The sequence below is a fragment of the Aulostomus chinensis genome, chromosome 10 (assembly GCF_037954235.1).
Source record: "Aulostomus chinensis isolate RoL2024-O1b breed Wild chromosome 10, RoL_Achi_v1.0, whole genome shotgun sequence".
NCBI classification, from domain to species: domain Eukaryota; kingdom Metazoa; phylum Chordata; class Actinopteri; order Syngnathiformes; family Aulostomidae; genus Aulostomus; species Aulostomus chinensis.
Genome location: NC_141329.1, coordinates 552,526 through 569,331, shown reverse-complemented (window position 1 = coordinate 569,331; position 16,806 = coordinate 552,526). Strand labels below are relative to the sequence as shown.

Genomic DNA, 16,806 nt, shown 5'->3' with positions numbered 1-16,806 from the left:
TGGTGCAGTGGTCAGCACTGTGGCCTCACAGCAAGAAGGTTCCGGGTTCGAGTCCCGGCTGCAGCACGGGGTCTTTCTGGGTGAGTCTCCATGTTCTCCCAGTTCCTGCTGGGTTCTCTCTGGTACTCCAGCTTCCTCCCACAGTCCAAAGACATCAAGAGGGGGACGAGGCTGACTGATTCTCTAAATTGACCGTAGGTGTGAATGGGAGTGTGAATGGTTGTTCGTCTCTCTGTGTTGGCCCTGCGATGGACTGGTGACCTGTCCAGGGTGAACCCCGCCTCTCGCCCATAGATGCTGGGATAGGCTCCACCCCCCCGCGACCCTTACTAGTAAGGAATAAGCGGAAGATGACGATGGATGGATGGAAAACAACAACAACGATGATAATAATCATAATGATGACAATAATAATAAGAAAAAAAATACACAATCTGGGAGACAAGCGGCTGGCAGGCAGAGAGTGACCCTCCAGACGCTTGGATGAGCCCAAACAAGTCTTCCCTCCGTCTGCCACTGAGCGCCGACTCACAGACTCCTCCCATCTTTACACTCAACCTTTTCTAGAGGGTTCATTTAGTGAGTGTAGTATAGAGCAGTACAGAATAATATCGTGGAGTACAGTTTAGTATCTTATATTGTATTATAGTACAGTGTAGTACAGAATGGTAACATATTGTGTAGTATAGTACAGCGTAGTACAGTTTTGTAAGATATTGTGTGGTATAGCAGTAGTATTGCAGTACAGTGCAGTATAGCACAAAAACTTGCTCAGTTTCCACTTTCAAACAACATTTGTAGTTTCTGCCTCTATATCTGTCACATTTACTGCAAACAATCTGGAGGAAGTTTTCTTCACAGTAGTAGATAAACTCAACCAACCAGTTACGAAGTACACCATTACACTCCTCTCAACTGAATATGAGAATCAACCTACATTCCTTCAAATAAACAATGTCGTGAGCTGATGTAGTACACCAAGTGTATCGTAGTACAACTTACTTCACAATGCACAAAGAAAGACAAAAAGAGGGAAGAGGAGGACCGTGGCTGTTCCAGCTGAAGACGCTTCATCACTCTGACCAATTACAATCATCGGGAAAATGGAGGCAACGATAATAACGGTTGTTATAGAAATGACTGTACTCATTTTATTCGATTCATAAATAATGTCAACCACTGAGTAAAATGAGCGCCAAGTTGTGTCCATTCAGCAGGCGTCTGAGTTGCAGTCAGGGAGAAAATCGCTGGCTGTAATACAGGCAGGTTGTAATTTCTCTGTCCGTTCAATCACTGATTTAATGGATAAGTACCAATTAAAGTTTTACAGCAGCAGAGTATTCGAGTACTGCTGTGTACAAGCTCCTTACCAGAGAGGTGAAGATGTAGGTGTAGTAGACGGACAGCATTCCCAGCTCTGATGCCTGGACAGCAAAAGAAGAGGGACACGAGGTCAAAGGTTAAGCACATGTAAGAGACAGAACAGACATTCCAGGTTTGGAGAATGAACAGAAGAAGTGTTGAGATGAGAGTGGAGCGAGTGAAGAATGAAGGAGGGGTGGGAGGTCAGTGGTTCGGTGTAACTCAAGCTCCACTCTGCAGCAGACAGATCAAATCCAGATCTTGATAAGAACAGACACATTCTTATCTGACGACGGCTCTCAACGGAGCAATTAACTTCACCGGGGCATCAGTATGCTGGTCGACGCTCGTCGTACAATTTGATTAAATCAAAGTCACAGAGAGGAGCAGTTGTGAAGGACATGCTGAACTTTCCATAGTTTCATTTTATTACAATTGTTAGCGAAAGAAGATTCTGTTTAATCAGGCTGCAATGGTGGAATACTAAGATTAAAATCAATAAGTATCAGATATCACACCAAACAGAATGAAACCATTTAACCCTGTTTATTTTCAGAAAGGGATGAATATTTCAGCTGCAATATCAAAAAGTGTAATCTCCGCGTGGGTGTTTGTATGTCACTGAATATTCAACAGAAATACTCTGCAGGAGTAAAAATAAGAGGAGAGACGCCAATCATCACGGCAAAAACAGCCAAATACAACTTTCCTTATTCAACTTTGAATGACTTCTCAGGAGTGTGTATGGAGCCTCTGAGTATTTTTAGCCACCGTCGCGCAGAAATACTCAAACCCTGGTGACTGGGACAGGAAATGGTGCTTGAGGGAGGAAGTTAGTTAGCATCGGTCTCAGGGAAGCAACCGCTACATAATAATAGTAATACATTTTATTTATAAGGCGCCTTTCAAGGCACTCAAGGTCGCCGTACAACAGTTTTAAAAACAATAAAACATGCACAATTTAAAAGAACAACAACAACACAAGTCTCTAGCAGAGCACAGAAGAGGGCATTCAGCCATACACCTGTCTAAAAAGGTGAGTTTTGAGATGTTTTTTGAAGGAGGAAACGTAGGTCTGGGTGTCGTCCACGTAACAGTGAAAGTAGATGTTATGCTTACGGAATATCAGTCCAAGTGGGAGGAGGTATATGATGAAAAGGATAGGGCCAAGGACAGAGCCCTGGGGAACACCAGAGGAGAGGGGGGAGGGATTGGATGTGAAAGATTTTAACTGAATGAATTGAGTACGGCCAGAGAGATATGAGCGGAACCAGTCCTGTCTGATAGTCCAATGGAGGCAAGTCGGTCGAGGAGGATGGAGTGAGAAATGGTGTCAAAAGCCGCGCTCAGATCGAGAAGGATGAGAATGGATAATAGTCCGGAGTCAGCTGCCAACAGAAGGTCATTGGTGATTTTAAGGAGGGCTGTTTCTGTGCTGTGATGAGGGCGAAAACCGGATTGGAACTGCTCGTAGAGGTTATTGTTGGAGAGGTGGGCCTGGATCTGTGACACTACTACTTTTTCCAGAATTTTAGAGAGAAATGGAAGGTTGGGGATGGGACGAAGGTTATTGAAGGTGTTGGGGTCTAAACCAGGTTTCTTCAGTATTGGAGTAACAGCAGTGGATTTAAGAGATGATGGGACAGAACCAGAGGTGAGGGAGGAATGGATGATGGCAGTTATCAGGGGCAGCAGAGACGGGAGGGAGGCTATAACCAGGGAGGATGGCAAGGGGTCAAGTTGGCAGGTGGATGGCTTGGAGTTCCGGATAAGTTTGGATAAATCAGCGGCAGAGGGGAGTTGGAAGCAGGAGAGGAAGGGGGCTGGGGGGTGGGGGACAAATGGAGGTGGACAGCTGGACGTATGAGGGGTCAGTTGCTGGTGGATGGTGGTTATTTTTGTATTGAAGAATGACATCAGGGAGTTGCAGTGGTTGGTGGAGTAGAAGTGAGGGGGGAAGGAGTCAGGGGGGCGGAGTGAATTGTTGACCAGTGAAAACAAGGCCCTGGTGTTCCCCGCACCAGCAGTGACTTGTTGTGTGAAATATTGGGATTTGGCGGAGGAGAGTGCGTTTTTATACTGAAGAATGTGGTCATGGAACATCTGTTTGTGGATAGTGAGTCCAGGTTTTCTAGAAAGCCGCTCCAGCTGACGTCCTTTGGCTTTCAGTTGACGTAGATGAGGAGAGAACCAGGAGGCGGAGTGGGGAAAGGAAACGGTCCGGGTCTTGAGGGGGGCGAGTGTGTTGAGCAGAGTCTGTAGACCATCATTGTAAAGAGAAACCAGTTGATCCGGGGTGGATGGGGGGGTGATGATGGAGAAACTGTCAATGCCTGATTTGAAGTCTGCTATATTAATGTTTTTAATGTTACGGAAGGATATGATACGTGACTGTTTGGTTTTGGAAAGTGTCAGGCTCAGGGTGAATGAGATAAGCATGTGGTCAGACATGCTAGAGCCTAAGGCAACACCAGAGCAGCAGACTAGATCTAAAATATGGCCTTTACTATGGGTGGGGAAATCAATGTATTGTTGAAGTCCAAAACTGTCCAGGCAAGAAGTGAAATCTTTAGTGAGAGGGTGATCTTTGTTGTCCATGTGAATATTAAAATCACCTCACAGAATTATGTTGGGTGAGAGTGAACAGATTTGGGTGAGGAATGTAGTGAACTCATCAATGAAGACCTTATTTGGTTTAGGTGGGCGGTAGATGTTCACAAGCACAGCGGGAGTGGGTCCATTCAGCTGTAGTGCCACAGACTCGAATGACTGAGAGACAGGCACTGAAACAGACGAGACTTTCCAAGTCTCGCGGTGTATTATCGCGAGACCTCCACCTCTGCCGGTGAGACGGGGTTGACAGGTGTAAACAAACCCATGAGGAGTAGACTCGTTCAGCTGAGAGAAGTCATCAGGATGTTGCCACGTCTCCGTCAGACAAAGAAAGTCATACTTGCGGTCGAGGAGGAGGTCTTGCAATAGTTGTCCCTTGCCAGTGAGGGAACGGATGTTGAATAATCCCAGTTTGACGTCGCAGAGCTGGTTGGAGAAGGCGACGTTAGCCAACCTGGCTAGGCTGGCTAATGCACTGTGGTCCACCTTCCTACGGGTGTTACTCCGAGGACGGCGGCGGGCGGAGGACCAGATGGAGTTTATGGCGCTGGAGTCATCGATGCAATCGCTCCGTCTGGCTCCGCGGTGGATGTACCTCCGTTGAGGAGGGCGATAGATGTCCGGGAAGTGATGCAGTACAGGTGGACGAGCAGTTCGGTGGAGTCGGAGTTGGAGGAGCTCCGCGCTCATGTATTGGATCAGGGTTGAAGCTGGGGATATCACGACGGACAGGACAGTCCACCAGAACACAAAGCTCATAGCCAGAATGTGGATCCACATGATGCACGGGTAGATGTAGACAACGTTCACCGAACCACAGTAGCAGAGACCAGGTGAGTGTACCACCACACGCTACAGGTGACACTTGGACATCCTAAACACGGTATTAACAAACCGATCGAATTGACAGTGGGCCCAGTGTAGAGACCAACAGTACCGCGTTCGCCCAGATTATGCGATCTGTTCGCCCAGATTGTACGATCTGCTACAAACAGTGTAGAACATCATAACAAACATTAAGAAACAACAACCGGAGAGCAGCGGCAGCTAATCGCGCCAGCGTTCACTCTAACATCAGGAGTCTCACTCATCAACCCGTCAAAAAATACATAAAACAAGCTAACACCCTAACGGCACACAAGACGTGCCAAACACAGCTGCTGCCTCCAGCCCACATAGGTGTGTGTGTGTGTGTGTGTGTGTGTGTGTGTGTGTGTGTGTGTGTGTGTGTCTCTGACCACAGGCAGTAGAAGCGTGCACTCCCTCATCCCAGGAGTCAGAACCTCCTTCTTCTGACGTGTCATGTCACTTCTGAGGAGTCTAACATGAGCTGGTGTTATGACAACTAACTAGTCTGAGACCACTTGTTGTTGACTAAATTTACCGTTTTGCTAACCATTGTTGGAACCCTGATGGGTCATTTTACATTAAGATTATAAAAGTAGCGCCTCTGGTCATAATGACATAATTATATATGTGAAATGTCCTTTTTAGACAACTGTGTGTTACCTCATCGTGCTAATAACTAACTAGCTAACTGACGAATAAAGAAAAGTCCAAGGCTTCTGGCAGCAAACAGAAAGGCCGTGACTCAGATGGTTTCCACATGGCGGAATTCATGGACACGTAACAAGGAGCTGAGTGAAAACCCAGGCAGAGAATAGAGCTATGGTTTTTGCCCTGATCCTTCCCAGCCCGAGAGCTCCTGCTCATTCCCCGCCACCCTTTGCTGCTGAGATAAAAAGGGGGGAATTGAAATCAGCTTTGAGCCTTTTTCCTCAACCCTAAAACAAAGAACGTCAACTGGGTCTGATGGGTCCCTTCTTGATTCCCTGGTGACCTGAGTGCCACACTGACTGCAGCACCTGAAGCAACGGGCACAACAACATCCAAGCAGGGGGCCCATGAAACCATCCCTCAGCTCTTCACTCTGCATTCAAATCAGCTTTTTCCCAATTCGCCTGCCTGTTGTTCCTCGGCAGCCTTTGGTCCGAGCGTGCACGGTTACCCTGCCCCACATCCTGAGCTCACAATCCAGGCGCTCTGGTTCTGTACAGCTGTGGAGGCCTGACTGAACAAGATTACATTCAGATGCCAGCGCCGCTGACCTAAACCCCTCTGAATGCTAAAACCTCAGAGAGACGGACCTTTGTGCAACGAGGGTTTGATGTAAGATGTAAACAGACAAATAAGATGGAATGTGTTTCATGACAAAGGATGATTCTGTCCCTTTAGGGAAGCCGGACACTCTTATCATCATCTGAGACAGCAAATAAGCCGGCACACAGCTTTGATATGTTTGGCAACGTGACACTCCACAGGAGAGGCGGGGCTGCCAACTTTCCACCACCCTGCAGCATGGTGTCTCTTGACAACCGCAAAGAAAAGCAGTGTGACACATAAAGGAGACAAAAGAGTGAGAGATAGAAGGATGGATAAACAAGACCACATGGGGAAGGGCTGTGAAGAAATGAAATGACATTGTCTTCTTGCATTTGGGGAGTAAATGGCGAGAAAGCATCCATATTGAGACTGAGGGCAGGTGGTGGGAACAAGGGAACAAAGAAGGAGAGACATCCCCCTGTAGGCTCCCTCTGCTCAGAGCCCAGGGTGTCCAGTGTTGCTATGGTGACCAGATAACCATGATGGCTGCCTGGATGCTTGATTGAGGCGAGAGATTACTAACTGAAGACTGTTGTGAGATAAACAGAACATTACGGAGCCCTCCACACCACCTACTGTCTCACCTCCACTCTCTCCAGCCATCCATCTTCTGCTAGCTATAACGAGGAGTGTGTTAATTACTGCCAGGCCATATGCTGCTACAACTCCTTTACTGAGGCTTTGTGCGAGGAAATGCCTGCAATCAGGAGAAGCTGCCGGTCTGTTAGATGCCTGCCAACTACTTATCAGTGCTGAGGACGTCTTCTGGAATGTTGTCATCTTGTTTCCTCGAACAATGAGCGTCACGGCTTTCGATATCACGCCTATTACGCAAGTTTGGCAAATGAGGGAAAATTAGTAAAATGGAAAACAACCAGGAAAGAATTGGTCCACGAAATTCCTCCACTGACTTTTAAAAGATCTTGTTCTTAATTCAAAGTATTAAAAAGTAGACATAATGGCTCCTTGGTTTGATGACTCATGCTAATCCACTTAACTGAGCACCATTTCTTTTGTGGACGATGAAACATGGAATACAGCTTGATTTCATGCTGTCATCATGTGCTTTGATGTAACAGGTTTTCGTTTGATTCATTTGTCCTATTTTTGACTCTTTCAAGCTGCTCCCTCTGTCAAAAGTTCATCCTTTCTGTGATTCATGAGGCAAAATGGATTATTGCAGTGAAAATATTTAGTATCTTCTGCTCACAGTGCTTTTTGTGTGTGTGTGTGTGTGTGTGTTCTTTACATATGGAATTACTTTATTACTTTTACTTTTCTTGCCACTGGCCCTTTTTAATGTGTGAGAATAATTTTCATCAGTGCAGTTATGCCTGTCGACACCATCAACTCCGTCCATCTTAGTATGTGTACCATACTAACCCGTTCCAGGATGATATGGGACATGGTGGCGTTGGCGTCGATGATGATGGTGGCGGTCTTGTCATCTCTGATCTCCTTCAGGAGGGGGGTGGGGTCTTGGCTGTCGTCAAGCATACGCACTGACAAAGTCTCCTTGGAGATGAGGAACTGCCTGAGGAGCTGCTCCAGGTTCAGTAAGCCTACTCGCACACATGCGCGCACACACACACACACACACACACAAAAAGGGTATTGTAATGAGGGCTTTAAAAACATCTTTTTAAAAGTTAGGAAAATAAAGGAGTGAATGAAGGATTCAGAAAGTGAATATTAGAATGCAGATGAAGCGAAGCCACACGGTCCTCAGACACGAACCAGCATGCCTCCGTAGTGATGCCACTCTGAACAGCTCAACCCAGTGTCACGCAGAATAAGGAGATTGATTTCCTTACATTACAAACACAGCTGACAAACACAGTGGGACATTTCAGCAATTTCTCTTGTGCTCCGTCCCATGGTAATAAAGCGTTTGACTCCACTGAGGTAAGAGGGATTTGCCCTAATCCAAGCCTCGCCAGCTTCATCAGAACGCTCCTGGCGGCATTTACACGTCACTTTGCAGTCGTGTATCAGCAGAGGCTTAGAGGCCAATTTACACGTAGGAGTTGAAATCAACTTGCGAGGGAGGTTGGGGTTAGAGAGGCCAGAGAACGCATCCCTCCACCACGGACGCAATGTGGATACACAACACCAACAACACATCAAGAACAGTTCCAAATGTTCTTTCCAGTTGGCTGATAGAGGTCGCCTGGATCATCGACCCGGAACAGGATCCATACCACCTCCAGGAGACGAATACTTGTCCCCCTGATAGAAATAAACTGCCTTGATAATTTCATCCAAATAGGCTCAAATTTGTCATCATTTGACATTTCTTCGATGATGTGATGCTTTCTTTTGACTATAACATGTCCAGAAAAACAAAACACCGTGATAAACAGCTAGGGCCTGCCAACGGTCTAGAACCAGGATCCAGGATCTACAACTGGATCCACATCACGTCCATAATCTAAACTACTTCTTTATCATCTTTCCACCAAATTGTATCAGAATTTTTTCAGATGTCCTGCCAGCAAACAATCATTCGGGGAGGAACAGGTCCCCTCGCCAGGGCGACATGACATCATCAGATCTGGATCAGATCCAGGATTTAATCAGTCAGTCCTCAGCAATCAAAATTTCAACAAAATCCATCCACAACTGAATGCCCCTTGAAGGAACAGTGAGGGTATGTGCTGGTTGAGCTGGAGGATCATGGAGCCCCCCCCAGGTTTGTTGGAGCTTCTGGGGCTGACCCCTGCTGGTTACAGACCCAGTCACCGACCCTGGTCTGGCTGTGGCAACACCACCATCTCCAGTGCACCAGCATCATGTCTCAATGGCGGTCTGTTGCTACCATCCCTCTATCCTGCCTCCCTCTATCTGGTCTCCATGTCTGCACTCATCACTCCTGGCAGCTGTTGCATGCCGGCGTGTGTCTTGCACCTGTCACACAGGCTTCTTCTGTAGCAGAACGCAGAATAACTTTGATGAGCTTGAAATAGCTTCAGCTAAACCACCATCTTTGTTTGCCTCCAGCGTGCAGCCGCTACAGCTGCTCACAGGGCATCAAACACAACTTCAGCTTCAATCTGATGACATTAGATGGCGAGCTGTACCAGACGTAGCTGGCTAAACAGCATGTGGGTGCACGCACGCACGCACACGCTCACTAAGAGCGTTTTCTCTTTTGTTTTCTGTCTGCGTTCAAAGGAGAGTCAGTTCTCGTCTGCTTGTCACCAGCCTGCAGCTCAGTGAAAGGTTTACTCTCTTTAGTCTTATTTTGGTTCGTGTGCAGAGAATTCAAGGAACAACCAGTGCAACGGGGGCCAAAAGTTGCGTCCTCAATCAGTAAGACGGACTTTTTGTTCGATGGTGAAGGTTAGTAGTCTGGGCAGGTCGCCATGGATACTCGTCTGTGAATGTCTGGACTCCATTCACACACAATGATGCGACACTTGGTTGATAACAGTCACGCATCTTGCATCAGCTCATTCTCCTTCAGGGAGAAATGGACTCGTCCAGTGATGGACAGGGAAGAAGAAGAGAAAGAAGGTCGCCGTGCCAACAGGAGCCGAGGATCTGGGCACATTCTGGACATATTTAAGAATCTCCGTGGTGAGATGCAGCTTTGGGCTGTGCAATACTCACTTCCTGTGTGAGAGTAAACATGACAAAAACAGCACCTCCAAAATATACCGGCAGTGTGTGCAGGATTTAAATCTATGTACACTGTCATCCTGTTAAACACAAGTTACAACATTTGAGGTGCTGAGTGTGTGTGTGTGTGTGTGTGTGTGTGTGTGTGTGTGTGTGTGTGTGTGTGTGTATTTTTGGTACTCAGAAGGATTTCACTGGTGGTCATTCCAGTGCTGTTAGACGTTTTAGAGTTAATTCATGTGTTTCCTTGTCCAGCAGTTCTCATGAGCAGGATCTCAGCTGGATTAATCCTCTCTCAGTCGCTAATTTACAACCTCCACAATCCCCAGAGTTTAGTCCAAATCCATTTGTTTATACTGAAGAAGCAGCAATTTTCAGCAAACTCCATTCAGACTACAGTAAACTGCAGTAAACTGCGTATTTGTTGTGTACTCTGTTTGACTGTGGACTTAGGGGGTGTGCCGCACAGTGTGCTGTGACTGTAGAACCACACACTCCTCATGACTGAATGTCACCCAGCTGACTTCTACACACAGGCCAGCTGACAGATCGTCTCGCTGACGCTCTTCCCCACACAGAGTAAACACATCACTCTGACTGTAACATGGCATCTGCATGCAATCCTGGAGACGTTTGGGGGGGGGGGGGGTTAATAATAACACCGTGATGACTCGTCGTTCAGTGCCAGCTGAGACCTACATTCCTGACTTGGCTGCTAATTCAGGCTGTAACTTTGAAATGTTGGAAACAAAATCATGAGTGAAAACTTCCCACTGCACACGAGCCTTCACCACCTCCCTGACACAGCGATGATGATGATCCTCACCCCGCAATCATTCATTATATTTACTGGGAACCACAAAACCCAGCCATGACACACACACACCCACACAAACACACACGCACGCTCACACACACACGCACACTCATGCACGCTCACACACTGTGGTGAAGTCACCACAATGCTCAGTAAACAAGCCTCGCTGTAAACTGACACCACTTTGTATTTAGTATTAATCAAATGCAAATTAAAATTCTACATGAACGCATGGAGAGGGACAGGCAGTGATTGATTTCCTTCTGGTACATGAGAAACAACTCTAGTACACATGTTCAGCCAATATGTCAACACATTTAGCACCTTTTCTGTTCAGGAGGGAAAATAAAAGGGATGAATGTTTTGGCTGTGCAGGTGAAAGTCCACCTGTGCTGAAGGTGAACGCAGCACAGAGCTCCACCCCAAAACTCTGTCAAGCACTCACCTTGAAAACCCAGCAGCAGGTTTGTCAGGGCCATATTTCCTCTGACGAAACACAGAACCTATCATATACACGTGTACACATGCATAAATAATAAACACATATGTACACATACATACATATAATGTACATATAGATATATAGTATACATTTACATATTTACATATATAGTATGCATATATACATATACATATATAAGTGAAAAATGAACCCACAATGAGTAAAAATGTAACAGGGGCTCAGGCTTAAGAGGGGTAAGAAGACGAATGTCTCCTCCGTACGCTGACATCTGGGAAGGTGAATGGTGAATAATATATGTTTCTGTGAGCTGCCCCCCCAGCACTCACCCTCTGATTTATGTCCTGGTTACGGTGAAATGTACATCTGGGCTCGGCTGCTACCAGAACTAAATGCCCCTCCATCTGTTCACTACAGCTCGGTTGATTTCCAGTCGTGACCCTCAGTCTGGTCTCCCAGTCAATCACGTGGATTTCATGAAAACTGGTAAAACCCCATTTTATCATAGGAACATTTCAACAGCACCTCCATCAGCGAGCAGGGAAAACGGCATCAGGCACTAACGACAACTGGTTTGCAAATCAGGATGAAGCTGTTCCCAGAGACATTCATGGTCGACTAACGTCATCGGGCTAGAACGATGGTATGCGAACGGTACATCTGTTTCATGACTTCTTAGCAAATACTGTAGTCATCAGACTCCATACTGATTATTGCATTGTCAGTAGGTTGTGTTTGTGTGCTGATTATTTTTCTATTGTTAAGTCTTGAGATGGATGCAGTTATGATGCAGCATCTCCAGGTCAACTGATTTGTGTCCCTCAGTAACGAAGTTGCGGCAAAGTTCGAGCTAGTGGGCTACCAACTAATCTGAGCTGAGCTAAGCTAAGCTAGGCTAGGCTAGTCCAAGCTGAGAAAAGCTACTAGACACATTTGTGTCTCTAAGCTTTAGTATTACACAAAATGAAACATGCCGCTTGTACTGTAAATAAGTGAGACTCCCAGTGGTAAAAGTACTCGTCTCATCTGCTGTTCATCTGACTGGGAGTATTTTGTCCACGCTCAGCTGCCCCCTGAATTCACCTCACAGTAAACTGAGATTCCTGCACTGCCTCGTCACTGGGTGTTGTTCTACCTTAATTAGCTGACACATCGGCAAGACCCTCAGAGCTGGGTCACCCAGACCGCCGTCCCACCAGCTTCTCAATTCACCTGGGAAGATCAGAATCGCATGACCATGGAAGACTTCTTCAGAAAATGTCAAAAGGGTAAAGGTGGAGTTCAGGTAATTTGAGAACCCCCCCCCCCCCCCCCCCCCCATCGTAAGGCATCTACACTTTGTCTTTATTTGTAAGAAATAAGATAAAATATGTGAAGAGAAAAAAATGCAGTCTTTGAACTTGGAATGTCACAACAGCGTAATGAATGCGTCTCCATGAGACGAGGACAAGAAAGCTGCATGTTGCTGCAACAGGATGAAAGACCAAGAGAAAACTTTCCTCTAACAAGGACAAATGCAAGCACACGACCCCTCACAGCCTCGGCTCACCAAGAGTTAACGAGCAGCAATGTCTTTAAAGCCAAGGGTCTCATTTATTCAGTAAAACCATCAGATTACTGACACCTGAACAACATCAGGATATCACACATCTGGACTCTCCCCTGCATTTGGACATGCGTGTTGCTTCAGTCGCCTCACTGACCCAGAGTTCAGGTTATGGACGGAGTCCACTTCAGCTACCAGAGATGAGACCAAGTGAGCTGTGCCACGCCAGTGACAGGAACGTTTACTTGAATACAAAGTACTCATTATATGTTAGTATAATTGAACAGATGACGGTGGAAATCTGATTTAATGTGGTAGTAGTTGAAGCATTTCTATGAAACAGGAATGGAGGAGTGACCCAGGAATAACGGGCTGCTGGTCCGCTGAAGCCGGCTCTCCTGAGGCTGCAGTCCTTCCCGTGCCCTCCCTCAGCTCCCCACTGATGGAGCGACACACGTGTGTGGATGACTCCTGTTTTCATTCACCAAAGGCCTCCCACACAACTGCTCTGAACATTCAGCTGCTCACCTTGATGGTAGACGTTCATCGTGGTGGGCGCCATACCTGTTGGCTCAGCTCCACCCCCTCCGCTACCACTGCAAAATATTCATGAATTGGCTACACTCTATGAGGCTGTCACAGGCTCGGGTGATTAATGATGTCGGCACATGTGGACGAGCCGCTGACAGCAGGCTACAAACCCACAAATGGGGAGGGGCGGGGCTTGTGATGCTGGAGCCAAAGTCTCACACACACACATACACACACACACACACACACACACACACACACACACACACACACACACACACACACACACGGCATTGTGCCATTTGTTGCATCTTCTGCTGAATTAAAGAAAATCAACTGAGAATGCAATCAACGTGACCACGTCACTTGCTGGACAGCCTCCATCTTCTCACTGATGCAGGATATATTTAGCCCCCCCCACTGGATCAATGCACCGTGACTAAATTATAGTGAACGCGTCTAGTTTGGGTTTGATAAATGATGCAAGGTGCTGAGTGACAAACTCTGATTCAAGGTCATGAGGAAGAGAAGACTGGAGGGAAAAGCAGCTGGCAGCCAGAAGAAGAAGTGTGCAGGGTGAGGTGCTTCAAAGCGGCTCCTTGCTATCTGGAGGCTGTCAGACGCTCGGCTGATGTCTCACGTCTATTTCTTCTCTTCAAAGCTTTGTGCTGATTGGGAGAAAGGTTGGCTGGTGCCACTCAGGGTCACGGTGTCTTTGTCTAGCGAGTTGTAATTACTGCTCGTTGGAATAAAAAGGGGGGTGGGGGGGAACACGCTACAATTTAATCTCCTTGTCTGTTTATGAAAATAACCTCACTTTTCAGGATTTCCAAGCTCCTTTGAGGTCATTCAGTTTAGTAGCTTTACAATCTAACAAGCGCCTTCAAGAAGGAGGCAGGCAGATCCCTCAATGCAAAAATCATCCTCTCTGTCTCTCCTGTGCCTCAGAAGTTGTGTCTGGAAGATCAGTCGGGATCTGCACAACTCAAAGTCAGACGCATTTACAGACCAGCTGGCTTAAAACAACATACACACATATAGCAGAGGCCTGTATGTCTTAGTGTAACCATGAATTACTCAGTTCTTATCAACACCAGCAGGACCTGAAGCGCAGTGGTGTGAGAGCAGACATGACAGGAGAGGAATGAAAGAAGAAGGACGGATGAGCATTCCATGTCATACTGTGTATGCACGCGTGTGTGTGTGTGTGTGTGTGTGTGTATGTGTGTGGTGGCTACTGCTTTTATTTTGAAGACAAGATCAGAACACTTGAAGTGATTTTGTAGTATCTAATCAGCTGCCAGTGTTGGCGATCATGCCAAGTATTGAAGACACTTGCTGGTGAGGAGGGACAGACGAAGCAGAGACTCTGTCAATGTCTAGATCTAAGATGATGATGATGGTACTGAGGAAGCACACGGTCATGGTGAGACTCAGCCGGCGGCGGGCGAGTCACAGGGTGGGATTGAGTGTGTGCTGTTGCACCTGTTGACAGAACAAAGAAGCTCGCAGTGCCAACAGTGACTACCAGTGTCCTCACTTATCAGCAGGTGTGGGGAATGTGGTGCAAGAATGTTCTCCCCAAGTGTGTGTGCATGCGGGGGGGGGGGGGTAACGCTGGACTCACAGTCAGCCTGGGAACATATGAGGCAAGACGTGGTGCTGTTAAAGAAGGTGAGGAGGCCGGCCACAGCCAGGCTGATGTCGGTGTTGGTAGGCCTCAGGTCCAAGGTGGTGAAGCGCGGGAACTGGACCTTCAGAATGTCCTCTGGTGCCACCTTCACATAGGGCACCTGCAGACACAAGGAAGTCAAACTGTCTGATGCAGTTTCAAAATTTACAGAGAATAGTTGTATTTTTATCTTCTCATTCATGTTTGAAAAAAGCTGCAGACATTGGCAGATGAGCAAAATATTTTTAAAAAATGGTTAGAGTTCAGAATAAAAATAGTAGAATGGCAGCAGGCAGAGGAAGGAACATTTTTGTTTAATCTTTTAAATTCAAACAATTTGCAAGCAAAGACAATGCAGGCGTCAGCTGCAATGAGCACATTCAGAATGCATGTCACATTGTTTACTCTTCTAAGTGAAAGTGTGCATCTAAAAACATATTTTTCCACCTGCATGAACAAAGACGTGTTAGAGAGCGGGAGCTTTGAACCCCCCCCAGCTCAGCATGTCTGGATGTTCACACGTGGATGCGCAGAGAAATCAATATCACAGCACATGTCCAAAAGTGACAGCCCGTTTGGGTTCAACAGAACGTGGACGTGGTGAGAGTTGAACTGGATTAATGACCTGCGTGTGCTTTGCCAGTAAGGAGAGCAAAGACCACAAACAGGAGGAGCAGAAGAGAGCCAGGAATCATTAATACTTCCTTTCTTCCTGCCCCTTCGTGACACCAACAGTCGTGTTGATTTGCCGTAGCACTATAAATATCTGTATTCCCCATAGTCACCACTGATGAATCAATCAAATCACCCTCATTGTACTAAAAGGTGTGCCGTCCAACGTCAGGGGAGGTCGGCACATGAATCTCTGCTTCAGCCCTCCGTCTGATGGTGTGCATAGACACATGCCGCCAGGGCTCCCAGCCAGACGGCGGAGGGTTCGGCAGGTGTTGGCTGGTCAGGCATTTCAGCACAGAGCAGTGGGGCTTGACGGGGATGCAGGAGGACGTGCCGGGTCTGAGAGGAGGACAGCGAATGGAGCCTCTTCATCATGGCAGATTGCCTGTCTGTGTGGTTCTCAGCAGCCATACATTGCTCCCCCCTTCGTCCCCATATCCTCTCGATTGGTTTTCCATCCCTGCCCATCAGCGTGTAATGGAGTCCCTGAGTGTCTGGATGGATGGAGGTGCAGCCAGTGCCGACAGCCCTGCTGGAACGCCATTCAATCCTGAGAAGCCCAAAAAGCTTGTGATAGTGGTACACCACACCGGGGAAATGTGCCCCTGCTCGCCATGCCCGTCATCCTGCTACTCTAATGTACAATTTCTCACTTCTTTCCTCTCATTGCTCCTGGACCCCAGACTGTTTACTGCTGGTTCCATTTGTCCCCTTTTATGGTCTGTGCTTGCATTCCGTTGTGGTGCTGCCTGAAACCCGCCTCACACACCGCGTGCACACTTGCATGTCCTGTTCCAACCTTTTGCTCTGCTGGCGCTAGTTCTGGAAACACTGCCATCATGGGAATATTAGTTGGCTCGGAGTCTTGCTTCATCATCAAATTGTGCAGCACAAAGTGGTTCACATAATACTCATCATTTCACTACATTACATAAACTGGGCTATTTCATTAATATACACTTCTTTCTCTGGTGAACTATCCCTTTATCCGCACAATTTTTCAAAAAATTAAACATGTCGAACATCATTTGGCACTCACAAAGACAGTGTATAGGCTAATGTAGATTTCAGAAAGGTGAGCAGAGAGGATGTCATGTAGGAATCTCACCCTCACAGATTTCCCTCTGGTCAGAGCATCATGATTAATTGGTTGTTTACCTGTAGCAGTCAGGATCCTCTTCATGTGCTAGAGTGACAAAGTATTTTGAGCCGAGACTGCAGTCGAAGCAGCAGTACACAGAGGAAAGAAAATCAATCTCCACATTACTAACAGCAAGATGTCAGCCGCATCAAAGTCGCTGGCCAGACTTCTTATCTGCAACCAGCAGCTAGTATCAGTCTCTGTA

The 16,806-nt window shown here is 46.9% G+C and overlaps 1 protein-coding gene across 6 annotated transcripts in view; it reads right to left on the bottom strand.

The window, feature by feature from the left end:
- The window catches only part of grik4 (glutamate receptor, ionotropic, kainate 4), a 262,496-nt gene that overhangs the window by 73,845 nt on the left and 171,845 nt on the right, over positions 1 to 16,806 (bottom strand). For all 6 annotated transcript variants that reach the window (XM_086215336.1, XM_086215335.1, XM_086215338.1 and 3 more), the window contains 3 exons: positions 14,741 to 14,906; positions 7,522 to 7,700; positions 1,371 to 1,424 (listed from right to left, as the gene is read on the bottom strand). In XM_086215336.1, the coding sequence (XP_086071462.1) occupies positions 1,371 to 1,424; positions 7,522 to 7,700; positions 14,741 to 14,906 (399 nt within the window). The remainder of the gene's footprint in view (positions 1 to 1,370; positions 1,425 to 7,521; positions 7,701 to 14,740; positions 14,907 to 16,806) is intronic.